General features: G+C 34.4%; 1 protein-coding gene across 8 annotated transcripts in view; it reads right to left on the reverse strand.

Moving 5' to 3' along the window:
* adgrb1a (adhesion G protein-coupled receptor B1a) overlaps positions 1-14,411 on the reverse strand; it is a 212,807-nt gene that overhangs the window by 100,725 nt on the left and 97,671 nt on the right. For 4 of the 8 annotated variants that reach the window (XM_049480350.1, XM_049480345.1, XM_049480351.1 and 1 more), the window contains exons 5-6: positions 3,856-4,020; positions 479-643 (exon numbers count right to left, since the gene is read on the reverse strand). In XM_049480350.1, coding sequence (XP_049336307.1) covers positions 479-643; positions 3,856-4,020 — 330 coding nt within the window. Of the gene's footprint in view, positions 1-478; positions 659-3,855; positions 4,021-14,411 lie in introns of all 8 variants that reach the window. The other 4 variants (XM_049480349.1, XM_049480347.1, XM_049480344.1 and 1 more) reach the window with 1 other exon arrangement.

Consider the following 14,411-nt stretch of genomic DNA (forward strand, 5'->3'; position numbering starts at 1 on the left):
ATTTATGCCACAGAGGGTTAATATAATAAATGTACGACGTGTGTCCAGTAGTGCAGTGAAATAAACAACTTATACAGTAGAATAAATAGAATTTTAGACAGATACGTGTAATCTATTGTCATCTATCTGTTCTATATGAGGTTGAATAGGTCTGTAAGGTATAGTATAGCTTTGTGTAAGAGTAGCTTCTATTGCTTCTATATGAAAAAAAAAAAAAAAACAGGACAGAAAATTCTGGAATTGAACCGGAGAGACACAGAGAAGAAAGGGGAAGAGTGATTTTTGATGCCAAGCCTTTCGTCTCTCGTCCTTTCAGGAGTAATTTAAAAGCTCACTTAGTCCCCATCTCCATGGGTGAGCCCGACAAAGCCTCCTTTCAATCTCGCCCACCCACGCTGCCTCTCATCTGCCTTTAATTGTGACACTTGATGGAAGTCATTAGGGCTGAATAAGGTGGTCTTTATTTAAAGCTCCTCACCTGGGCAGACGGCGATGTTGCAGAATTTGGTCTGTTTCTCGGGGCCCACGCAGGCGTCTCCCCCGAACTGCGGCGGCTTGCACGTGCGCGTGCGGTCCCTGTAGCCCCGGCCACAGGTGGAGGAGCACAGGCTCCATGGAGACCACTCGTCCCACGCACCGTGCACTGCAATCAGAGCGGCTAGGGTATGATTTATAGAGAGAAAGACACCCTTCCACGCACAGACGCACAGAACACACACACACTTATTCACACACACACACTTATACACACACACACGTACACACTGCACTATCTACTTACATACAAATGAAATGTGCATACAGATAAAAGTCTCAGCACAGCATTTCAGTAATGACTCTAAAGCAACGCAGGCTTTACACACACACACACTCACACACACACACACACACACACACACACACACACACACACACGCTGGTTCTGAGCTGCTGAATTGTAAATGGTCTGAGCAATATGAAGCAGCAGCAGCAGCACTGGGAGCACTGAGAGCCCCTCTGTTTGTCTCATATGTAGGATGTGGGAGTTTGAGCCACGGGAATGTAGCATATTTATGTACATCCTAGCAGTGGTAAAAAAAAGAGAGAGAGAGAGAGAGAGAGAGAGAGAGAGGGTGGGGGTAAAGAAGAATGAGAGAGATGAGGATGAAACAGATGAGAGATAAAAGAAAAAAATAGTTAAAGAAAAAAGATAGAGGTAAACAAAGGGAGAAATTAGTGTAAATTAGGGAAAAGGAGTGAAAAAGAGAAAGAAAAGGTGAAAAAAGGAAGAGAGGGAGAAGAAGAAAGATAAAGAGAGATGAATGAGAAAAAGAAGAGAGGAGAGAGAGAGAAAGAAATATGAGAAGAGAAAGTGGGAAGTAAACAAGGGAGAACAAAGTGAAGGCGAGTGAACAGAAGAGATAAGGGAGAAAATACGCGAGAGAGAGAGAAATAGAGAAAGAAAAGATGAAAAAGGAAGAAAGGGAGAAAAAGGAAGATAAAGAAGAGATGAACGAGAAAAAAGAAGAGAGGAGAAAGATAAAGAGAGAAAAAAGAGAGAAAAATAAATATGAGAAGAGAAAGTGAGATGTAAACATATAAGGGAGATAAGGGAGAAAAAGAGCAAGAGAGAAATAGAGAAAGAAAAGGTTAAAAAAGGAAACAGCAAAGAAAAAGAAAGACAATGAAAAGATGGAGAGATGAAGGAGAAAAACGTAGAGAGGAGAGAGATTAAGGAGAGAGAAAGAAGAGAGAAAATGGGATATGAGGAGAGAATGAGAAACAAAAATGACACAAAGTCCTAAATAAGAGAAATTAGGAGATAAAGGAGAAAGAGAGATAAAGATAGAAAGATTGAAAAGAGGGAAAGACAACAAAGAGAAGAAAAATAAGAGGCAAAGAATGAAGAAACAAAAAAGAAGGTGAGATGGGAGTGAGAAGGAGAGAGGAACATAAGGAGGTAGACAAAGACAGTGATGAAGAGATTAAAAGGAGAAAAGAAAGATATAAAGGAGACAGAAACAGTAAATAAAAGAGAGAAAGAGACCTAAAGAGATGGGGAGAGAGAAAAGAGAGAAATAGAAAGAGTGAAAAGAGGGAAAGACGAAACAGAAAAAATTGGACAGAGAAAAGGAGAGACAAAGGAGAAAGAGAGCTAGAGATATGGAAAAGAGATGTGTAAAGAAAGATGGAAAGAAAACAAGAAAAAAGAGAAAGAGGAGAAGAGACATGAAAGAGATTAAAGATTAAAAGAAGAAAAGAAAGATAAAGGAGACAAAAACAGTAAAGAAGAGAGATAAAGCAGAAAGAGATATACAGAACATGGTAGATATATGAGAAAGAGAGAGAGTGTATGAGATAAAGAGAGAAAAAGGAGAGGTAAAGGATGAAAAGATAAAAAAGGGTGAGATAGAATGGAGAAGTGAATGAGGCAGACAGAAACAGTGATGATAGAAAGAGATAAAAGGAGAAAAGAGAGATATAGGAAAGGGCTAAAGACAGAGATAGAGAGAAGGGGGAGATGGAGGAAAGGGGACAGCACCTCCCAGCATGCACTGGGGCAGCTCTGGCACTGTGGGAAGATGTCCTGCTATGCTCTACTTAAGCCCATTACCATCTCTCCACTGCTCTCCAGCACTGCCGGCTTCTACAGGCTGCAGGAGGATCAGGGACTGGGGATCTCAGCTGGGCGGGAGAGGGGTGCTCACTTGGTGGTGGGGGGTGGAGGGCTTTGGGATTTTGGGATGGGGAACAGGAGGAACTGACCTATCCGTGCTCCACCCACAGTCACATGCTTCTGTACTGTTATTGCTGTGAGACTGAACAAGCTTTACAAAACAAAAAAAAAATCACATATAATATTTGGTGCCAGAATTTATTATAACAAACTGTATTATTGTCATTTAAAGATATTTTTATGTCACTGAGTTTGGACACACAATTTTCCAATTTTCAGAATTTTTCTCCTAGATATTATAAAGTATGTATAGGATAAATTTATTAAAATAAAGGATTGATTCAGCAAAAATAAATTAAGTAAAGTTTACTAAAAGAAAGGATTGAAAAATAAAAAAATAAATGAAGTAAAGTTTACTAAACAAAAGGATTGATTCAGCAAAAATAAATGAAGTAAAGTTTAATAAAAGAAAGGATTGACTGAAGTTCAGTTCACTTATTTACTCTATGTAATATTTAAGTCTTGAAACCGAGTTGAAGTTACTTCAATTTATTTCAAATTAAATTTACTTAAAAAAGCAAATGCAGAAAGTTGCGAAACTTTTTTTAAAGTAAATTTTACTCATCATTTTTTTCAGTGTATATAAATAAATAAATAAAAGATTTTAAAATATATTATTTCTTTTTTTTAAACAATTTTTATTTCTATATTTTTCCATTTTCTCCCCAATTTACACAGCCAATTTCCCAACCCACTCATTAGGGCTCCCCCCCTGTCACTAGTAATACCTCAACACACCAGAAGGGTCAAGACTAACACGTGTGAAGTCAGCCACCGCTTCTTTTCGAGCTGCTGCTCATGCAACATTACCGAGTAGCATCACAGTGTGCTCGGAGGAAAGCGCAGCGACTCGGTTCCGGTACATCAGCTCACAGACGCCCTGTGCTGCGGACATCACCCTAGGAGAGATGTGGGGAGAGAGCGCCATCTACCCACCCGCAGGGAGCAGGGCCACTTGTCCTCCCTACGCAACTATTTCCGTAAAGCTCATCTAGCCTCATCAGAGTCAATGCAATCTCATTGCAATGGAAGAAAGCGCCTGTGGGCAGAGCAGGGATAGGTGGATAGGTGGATTGGTGGATAGGTGGAGTGGTGGGCTGTAGGGAGAGGTGGGATGGCCTGAGGTGGGCAGTGCTTACCTGGACACACGGCGGTGTTGTTGCAGGGTCTCTGCTCGCGCAGGGGCCCGCTGCACTGCGTGCTGTACGAGACGGACACGCAGAACCGCGTGCGACTCTGCCAGCCCTCGCCGCATGTGGCCGAACACACGCTCCACGGGGACCACTCCTCACCTGACGGAGAGTCTACCGGGGCAGGGGCGGGGTCAGGGTAGGACCAGGGAGAGCAGGGTTCAGTGGAGGGGGGGAGGGGAGGAAGGTGGGGGTTAAGGAGGGAAAAGGGGCCAAAACTAATTAGCATGCAGGAATCAGCCTCATATGCTACCTCAGGCTTGTTTTCATATGCTGAACATTCAGATCTGGAAACGAGGGGAATGCTTCTCCTCAGGATATGTCAGATCAATTAGACAAAACGATGATTTAACATGGCTATCCAGCAGAAGAGAGTCAGACAACTGCAGATTCAGATCTTTAAACGTCTGATACAAGGGGAGAGGGTCTGACAAAAAATAAAAAAGTTACACAAGCAAATCTTTTTAAAAAGATTCACATGCGGACCAAAACAGCAGGCCACCGCTAGGATATACCTAAAGATTATAGTAAAGAAAAAAATGTCCTCATTAAATGAACATAAACATCTATTAAACATCAAGACCACACTTTCCTAATTGTTTGAAAGAAAAAATACCCTGACTAAGCAGGTGACATCCAAATAATTCTACCGTGGATCAGACTCATAAAATGCACTGAAAGGTTTAACATGACTAAATAGAATAAATAGTATGCATGTATATATTCTGAAATTATATCTGGAATTACACATACAGTACATATACATCTGCCACTGCCGATATTGAAGCTAATATTTTACATATTTATAACTTACTTATAACTTAAGTAAGTAGTAAGGTCAGTGCTGGCCAATTGAAGTAGCATCGCTTGGGCATTTTCTGCCATACAATAAACACATCAGTAAATATCAGTTTGATATATTGGCCATATCTGCCAATGCCTATGTTTCTAAATGAAATACCAGTATAATTCCAGTATCATCCTGCATCCCTTTAGTCATCTCAGTAGTAGTATTATAATCATGAATTTACTTTAGTAGTGCTTTTTCAGTTATAAATGTATCTCAGTAGTGCTATTTTAATCATAAAAGTACCTCAGTAGTGCTATTTCATTCATAAATGTACTGAACATTGCCATTCAAGATACATGTGAGTGAAATTTACACAGAGAAAGGCAGCCAGTCTTTTTTGAAAAAAAAAAAACAAACAAACAAATAAATGCTAACTTAGCAAAGCTAACACTATTTTTTAATATTATTAGCTAGCCCTGTACATTTTGTATCAGGAAAACAGGCAGGTGATGATATGAACTGATATTAAATGTAATAAATGGTGCTGATTTTTTTTCATGTACTGCATATAAAATATTGATAATATATGATGAATATATTTTTGAAATATATTAGCATTTTGTATCACAGTATTTCTATTAGAATCTATTGATCTTACTTCTGTTTAAAAGTGCTGCGTCCCATTTTGGCCTCTAACAGACACTGAGTGTTTATTAATGGTCATTAATATGCATTAGATCGTTAACATGTTTAATGGGCTCTCGCTGAGGACACGTGTATATTATCCCCGAGGTTAAGAGAGAGAGTGCTGTGCTGACTTTATGAGTTAGTAGCACTTTAATTAATGACATTTAGCATAGCTTAGCACAGTTACCTTAGCTTTTCTGTTTTTTTATTTTTTGGGACCACTTTAAAATGAGACTACCCTTATATTAAGGGTTTATGAATGTTTTATAAATTAGATTAATAAGTATTGTTGATTAGGTGGAAATGACTTGATAAGCAGTTACAACACGTTAATTAAAAAAAGTTAACAGTGATCCGTTGTTTGCTTAGTCATTTAATTCAACTGAGTCAATTTAATTTACAGTGAATAGTTATAACCATTAATAATCTCCTTAATAAACCATTCATAAACCCTTTATAAAGGTAGTCTTATTTTTAAATAATAACCATTAATAATCTACTTAATAAACCATTCATAAACCCTTAATAAAGGTAGTCTTATTTTAAAGTAATAACCATTAGTAATCTCCTCAATAAACCATTCATAAACCCTTTATAAAGGTAGTCTTATTTTAAAGTAATAACCATTGAAAATCTCCTTAATAAACCATTCATAAACCCTTTATAAAGGTAGTCTTATTTTTAAGTAATAACCATTAACAATCTCCTAAATAAACCATTCATAAACCCTTTATAAAGGTAGTTTTATTTTAAAGTAATAACCACTAATAATCTCCCAAATAAACCATTCGTAAACCCTTTATAAAGGTAGTCTTATTTTAAAGTAATAACCATTAATAATCTACTTAATAAACCATTCATAAACCCTTTATAAAGGTAGTCTTATTTTAAAGTAATAACCATTAATAATCTCCTCAATAAACCCTTTGTAAAGGTAGTCTTATTTTAAAGTAATAACCATTAATAATCTCCTTAATAAACCATTCATAAACCCTTTATGAAGGTAGTATTATTTTAAAGTAATAACCATTAATAATCTCCTTAATAAACCATTCATAGACCCTTTATGAAGGTAGTCTTATTGTAAAGTAATAACCATTAATAATCTCCTTAATAAACACTTTGTAAAGGTAGTCTTATTTTAAAGTAATAACCATGAATAATCTCCTTAATAAAGCATTCATATACCCTTTATAAAGGTAGTCTTACTTTAAAGTAATAACCATGAATAATCTCCTTAATAAACCATTCATAAACCCTTTATAAAGGTAGTCTTATTTTAAAGTAATAACCATGAATAATCTCCTTAATAAACCATTCATAAACCCTTTATAAAGGTAGTCTTATTTTAAAGTAATAACCATGAATAATCTCCTCAATAAACCATTCATAAACCCTTTATAAAGGTAGTCTTATTTTAAAGTAATACCCATTAGTAATCTCCTCAATAAACCATTCATAAACCCTTTATAAAGGTAGTCTTATTTTAAAGTAATAACCATTGAAAATCTCCTTAATAAACCATTCATAAAGCCTTCATAAAGGTAGTCTTATTTTTAAGTAATAACCATTAATAATCTCCTTAATAAATCATTCATAAACCTTTTATAAAGGTAGTCTTATTTTAAAGTAATAACCATTAATAATCTCCTTAATAAACCATTCATAAACCCTTTATTAAGGTAGTCTTCTTTTAAAGTAATAACCATTACTAATCTCCTCAATAAACCATTCATAAACCCTTTATAAAGGTAGTCTTATTTTAAAGTAATAACCATTAATAATCTCCTTAATAAACCATTCATAAACCCTTTATAAAGGTAGTTTTATTTTAAAGTAATAACCACTAATAATCTCCCAAATAAAACATTCAGAAACCCTTTATAAAGGTAGTCTTATTTTAAAGTAATAACCATTAATAATCTCCTTAATAAACCATTCGTAAACCCTTTATAAAGGTAGTTTTATTTTAAAGTAATAACCATTAGTAATCTCCTTAATAAACCATTCATAAACCCTTTATTAAGGTACTCTTATTTTAAAGTAATAACCATTAATAATCTCCTTAATAAACCATTCATAAACCCTTTATAAAGGTAGTCTTATTTTATAGTAATAACCATTAAAAACCTTCTTAATAAACCATTCATAAACCCTTTATAGAGGCAGTCTTATTTTAAAGTAATAACCATTAAAAATCTCCTTAATAACCATTCATAAACCCTTTATAGAGGTAGTCTTATTTTAAAGTAATAACCATTAAAATCTCTTTAATAAACCATTCATAAGGTAGTCTTATTTTAAAGTAATAACCATTAACAATCTCCTTAATGAACCATTCATAAACCCTTTATAAAGGTAGTCTTATTTTAAAGTTATAACCATTGAAAATCTCCTTAATAAACCATTCATAAACCCTTTATAAAGGTAGTCTTATTTTAAAGTAATAACCATTAATAATCTACTTAATAAACCATTCATAAACCCTTTATAAAGGTAGTCTTATTTTAAAGTAATAACCATTAATAATCTCCTTAATAAACCCTTTGTAAAGGTAGTCTTATTTTAAAGTAATAACCATTAATAATCTCCCTAATAAACCATTCATAAACCCTTTATGAAGGTAGTATTATTTTAAAGTAATAACCATTAATAATCTCCTTAATAAACCATTCATAAACCCTTTATGAAGGTAGTCTTATTGTAAAGTAATAACCATTAATAATCTCCTTAATAAACCATTCATGAACCCTTTATAAAGGTAGTCTTATTTTAAAGTAATAACCATTGAAAATCTCCTCAATAAACCATTCATAAACCCTTTATAAAGGTAGTTTTATTTTAAAGTGATAACCACTAATAATCTCCCAAATAAACCATTCATAAACCCTTTATACAGGTAGTCTTATTTTAAAGTAATAACCATTAATAATCTACTTAATAAACCATTCATAAACCCTTTATAAAGGTAGTCTTATTTTAAAGTAATAACCATTAATAATCTCCTTAATAAACCCTTTGTAAAGGTAGTCTTATTTTAAAGTAATAACCATTAATAATCTCCTTAATAAACCATTCATGAACCCTTTATAAAGGTAGTCTTATTTTAAAGTGGTACCCTTTTTTATCTGGCCCAGTTGTGTTTATTTGCTGTTTTGTTCCAAATAAAATTTTAACCTGATTATCTGAATTATAGAGCAGATTAAACATTATTTTTTGATAATCGGTCAGCACACTGAACGTGAAATAGTGCTCACATCACTATTAGTCACTGAGTTAAGCAGGTCTGACAGAGCTGAGCTGGACAAGCCATGAAATCACGGTAATCACATGCAAAGAAGAGCAGATAGACAGACAGACAGACAGATGGAAACTTGTAGAGCAGGAAAGTGGGCTTTCATGAGAGCCTAGTGGGAAACGCCAGACTGACGTGAGCATCCAGCGAGAGCTAACTGGAGGATCACGTCTGCCCGACAGGTAGAGACAAGCTGTCAGAGGTAAAAGGAGGAGGGAATGCTCCCTTAAAAAAGGGCTATATCTAAATTTCTTCTCAGTAGATGAAGCAGAAACCTGCCTCAAGTGTTTAATTAAAAAAAAAATCTGTATATTATGTACATTATGCACATTTAAAATCAAATATGCTTTTATATGAACATCATACTATGTAATTTTAGGATTTTAGGTCTATTGTTTTTCTATGAAGTGCTTACAACTTTTAGGTATTTAGAGTAAAAAAATTACTATAAATACCATGAAAATGATGAAGAATGATAATACACACACATTCAATGCATAATAGAATATTGAGAATGTATTAAAAAAAGTTATATCATTGAAAAACCATATATATTTACTGATCAATATGTATTAAAGTCCGTCACTGTTTTATAGCACCTGTTTTCTTTACAGAACAGAATATTGATTAACCTTTAGCGCCCTATGCCATTTTCTGATATTTTTGGTAATTTGAACAACTTTTTGTTTCTAAATATTATAAAGTATTTATAGTAGACAATCACACATGTCAAATATTATTATTATATTCTTCCTCCTCATCTTAAAAAAAAATATTACAGATTTTTTAAATTTTATTTATAAATTATTTCTGATAGTTTGACCATGTTTTTCTTCCTAGCCCCTGTAATTTATTTGTATTCTATATAAAAAAATATTATTAAATAATATAAGTTAAGTTATATAAGATATTTTTTTAAATAATAATATAGGGCTGTTTTTGAGCTGAAAGTGCCAAATGAGAAACTGCACTGATATGCCATAAGTCATTGGACAGGAATTAATATAGTGTTCCATTACTTTTGGCATTCCCCATGGAATCACTGATTGTGGAAGTGATTTCTTGGTTTTTTTTGAACACATGGACAATTCTAGCCAGACACTGCTGGGCACAATCATTACCACCCACTGCACTGACCACTTTTTTAGACTATATTTGGACTATATTTAGAGCTAGACTATTCATTTCATCATAACTCATTCACATCTTAACATGATTCATATGAATTGACTTTACTCAGTGCAGGTTTAGTCACATTATTGCAAAAGGCAACAATTTGCATTTATTATTTATTTATTTGGCATTTGTTTTAAGCTATAAAATGTTATTTATATATTACAGTGTTGTCATAGAAAAAAAAAACATTTTTTATGAATATAAAAAATATATGTCTAATACAAAATTGCTTAAACTTTTTTTGCATGATGGCTATTTTGGTTATGACATCATCCAATATCATACATTTTTTAAGTATTTATTAACTCTATTTTATTTTTAATATAATGTTGACAGGCATATCTACATTTAATACAGAGAGGCGCACAAGTCAATCAAAAATAATATATAAGAATATGAAAAGAAGTATATTTGGCTGTTTATATTTTTACATTTCTTTTTCATTCTTGTTGTAAACTTTTGCACAACATTATGTACAGTTGTGGTCAAAAGTTTACATACACTTGTAAAAAAACATAATGTTATGGCTGTCTTGAGTTTTCAATAAGTTCTACAACTCTTATTTTTCTGTGATAGAGTGATCGGAACACATACATGTTTGTCACAAAAAACAGTCATAAAATTTGGTTCTTTCATAAATTTATTATGGGTCTGCTGAAAATGTCACCAAATCTGCTGGGTCAAAAATATACATACAGCAACATTAGTATTTGGTTACATGTCCCTTGGCCATTTTCACGGCAACTAGGCGCTTTTGGTAGCCATCCACAAGCTCCTGGCAAGCTTCAGGTCGAATGTTTGACCACTCTTCTTGACAGAATTGGTGCAGTTCAGCTAAATGTGATGGTTTTCTTGCATGAACCCGTTTCTTTAGCACTGTCCACATGTTCTCAATGGGGTTTAAGTCAGGACTTTGGGAAGGCCATTCTAAAACCTTAATTCTAGCCTGGTTTAGCCATTCCTTTACCACTTTTGATGTGTGTTTTGGGTCATTGTCTTGTTGGAACACCCAACTGCGCCCAAGACCCAACCTTCGGGCTGATGGTTTTAAGTTTTCCTGCAGAATTTGGAGGTAATCCTCCTTCTTCATTATCCCATTTACTTTCTGCAAAGAACCAGTTCCACTGGCAGCAAAACATCCCCAGAGCATAATACTACCACCACCATGCTTGACAGTAGGCATGGTGTTCCTGGGATTAAAGGCCTCACCTTTTCTCCTCCAAACATATTGCTGGGTGTTGTGGCCAAACAGCTCAATTTTTGTTTCGTCTGACCAGAGAACTTTCCTCCAGAAGGTTTTATCTTTGTCCATGTGATCAGCAGCAAACTTCAGCCGAGTCTTAAGGTGCCTTTTCTGGAGCAAGGGCTTCTTTCTTGCACGGCAGCCTCTCAGTCCATGGCGATGTAAAACACGCTTGACTGTGGAGACTGACACCTGTGTTCCATCAGCTTCCAAATCCTTGCAGACCTGCTTCTTGGTGATTCTTGGTTGACTCTTGACCATCCTGACCAATCTCCTCTCGGCAGCATGTGATAGCTTGCGTTTTCTTCCTGATCGTGGCAGTGACACAACTGTTCCATGCACTTTATACTTGCGTATAATTGTCTGCACAGTTGCTCTTGGGACCTGTAGCTGCTTTGAAATGGCTCCAAGTGACTTCCCTGACTTGTTCAAGTCAATAATTCGCTTTTTCAGATCCACACTGAGTTCCTTTGACTTTCCCATTGTAGCTTTTGTAGCTGAGTCTAATCACTGGGTCAAATGAGCCCTATTTAAATGGGCTCATGAGAAGTCAACAGCTGTAGTCAATCAGAATCACTTACAAGAAGTGAAGAGGCCATGACATGAAGCTAATTTGATTGACACAACTCGCTACATCACCAAAATTGACAAATTTTGTTGCTGTATGTATATTTTTGACCCAGCAGATTTGGTGACATTTTCAGCAGACCCATAATAAATTTATGAAAGAACCAAATTTTATGACTGTTTTTTGTGACAAACATGTATGTGTTCCGATCACTCTATCACAGAAAAATAAGAGTTGTAGAACTTATTGAAAACTCAAGACAGCCATAACATTATGTTTTTTTACAAGTGTATGTAAACTTTTGACCACAACTGTAGATCACTTGTTTGGGGTCAATATGATAAAGGAGCAGTGATTTAAAATCAAATAATCAGCTTGTTATTAACATAATAAAAATATGCTCTGAAAAATGTTCCCAAAGAAAAAAATCTTGCCATAGAGGTTTAAGCAAAAACTGCTAATTGTTTTGCAAATATTTTACAAGATTTCTACAAGATTTGCTATGAAAGAGTTCATTTTTTGGCACTAGCACATTTTTCAGTATGATCCTGATTTAGGGCCCTGATTAAACCTAGGCCTAGATTAAATCATCACTGTCCAATGAAAAACAAATATCTAAATAAACAAAAAACAGCAACTTTACAGCAGATAGAGGTTAAACCTTCTTTAGTTGCAATGGAAGTCAATGTAAAATGAGTTTATTTTAAGTAAAATTGGAGAAGTTGTATTAATCCATTCATCAATATATTTTGACACAGTGTAAGAAAGAGTTTGTCGGTTTAAATTACGCACTATGCAAAAAAACGACAAAAATAGAGATACTTGTTTTTTTTTATTAAAAGTGACGATATGTATTGTTAATGTTGATTGCATTGCAACAATATGCAGGTCTAAGCTAGTGTAGTCCAGCAAAGTCCACAGACAGCATGATCAGACCTAAACCCTGCCTGTGCTCTGCTGGCTCACTGGCTCTAAAGGAGGCCAGCTGGCATTAGAACTTCTCAGATTACCTACAATATTCCTACACAATGAGTTATGAAGGCCATGATTCACACACAAACTGATGTATCACAGAGAACCATGCCAAACCACGTCACAGAGCATACACACACACACACACACACACACACACACACACACACACACACACACACATCCCACTCACATTCACATAACAAGAGCAAGCCATAGCAACATGCACGGCATCATCCCATCATGTCTACACCCGTGAAAGTGTGTGTGTGTGTGTTGGGGAATGTGGTTAGAATGTAGAGGCCAAAATTGTTGTATATCAGATGAGTTTGACTGTATGCCTGAGTCTGTGCAAGAAAAACTAGGACACCCATGAAAAACTTTTGCCTTTTTGACAAATATTTAATCACATAATACATCTGAGCATCATTTAAATGAAGCTTTTAGAACTACACAAATTAAACTGAAGTTATAACTTTTAAACAAACCTAATAAAAAAAAAATCACTTGTGAGGAAAAAGTTAGGATACCCTATATCCTAATAGCTGGTACTTTCCCCTTTGGCTGAGCTCGCCTTCTCTCAGCTCTGTGATATATATTTTTGTTCATTACATTTCACAACTTGGACAAAAGTGTCCGCCAAATGTAATGTTATGTAATGTAAATGTAATGTATTGGTATTCTATATACTGTTGCTCTGGTTCTGACCCTCGCCTGTATAATCACTACGCTTTCTGATTTTGTCCCCTATATAAAAGCCTAATCTCGGTTTTTACGTTCAACGTTCCAGGTGAAACTCTCTTTCATTAGACAGATGTTGAATTTTGGATATTTAATACATTTGTGACTTTAAACTATCTAACAATGTTACATTTTTTTTGTGTGGAAGTTAAGCACCAGTTGGGTTTTGGTTACTATACCTTACGAATGAAATATAACATTGACTTATATCTATATTTTTTGGAAGATATTACATTTTGAATTTAGGATTTTTTACATCATAACTCAAAAAAAAAAAAAAAAAACATCAAGTGTCAGATAAAAAAGATTAAAGATTTTTTGTTTTTGTCAAATTGACCCTGGCATCCTAATATTGAATTTTGTTGTCACCCAACATACTACAGATGTCATGTAAATGAACTTGTTGATATAATTTTAATATCATATCTACTTTTCTAGTTTGTGGTCAGATTTTTCCTAATTGTTTTTTTTATTTATCTAATATTTGATGTACTTTAAAGGTTCATTTGACAAAAATAAATAAATAAATAGAACTGTACTGAAATACTTGAATCTTACTTGTATGTTACTTGTATTACTTGTATTTTAATGGCCATTACATCTAGTCCCTTAGTGTGCTAACCGCACCTGTTGGCTCTCAATTTAGCTGCTATTTGTATACAGCAAAATTGTTCATGAGCTAATTTGACTAATATCATATTAATATCATAATCTAATAATAATAATAACCTGATTATTCTTCCTCAATTATTTTTTTATTGATTTAGCAAAACAGATAAAGAGTTCATTCCCCTGTTCTCCTCTGACACTGAGAAAATAATGAAGTAAATAAATGACAATAATGAATAGATAGATAGATATTGACTCACTCGATTCTAATATGATCGTCATTTGCACATTAATAAAACATATTAATGTGTGCTTTAGCTTGTGCGCATTATTATTGTTATTATGTGTGTGTGTGTGTGTGTGTTAGTGTGTTTGTGAGAGAGCCCAAGCTGTAGTAGCGGTTGTGTTGTGTTGTGTTTCTTAC

The sequence above is a fragment of the Astyanax mexicanus genome, chromosome 6 (genome assembly GCF_023375975.1).
Source record: "Astyanax mexicanus isolate ESR-SI-001 chromosome 6, AstMex3_surface, whole genome shotgun sequence".
Taxonomy (NCBI): domain Eukaryota; kingdom Metazoa; phylum Chordata; class Actinopteri; order Characiformes; family Acestrorhamphidae; genus Astyanax; species Astyanax mexicanus.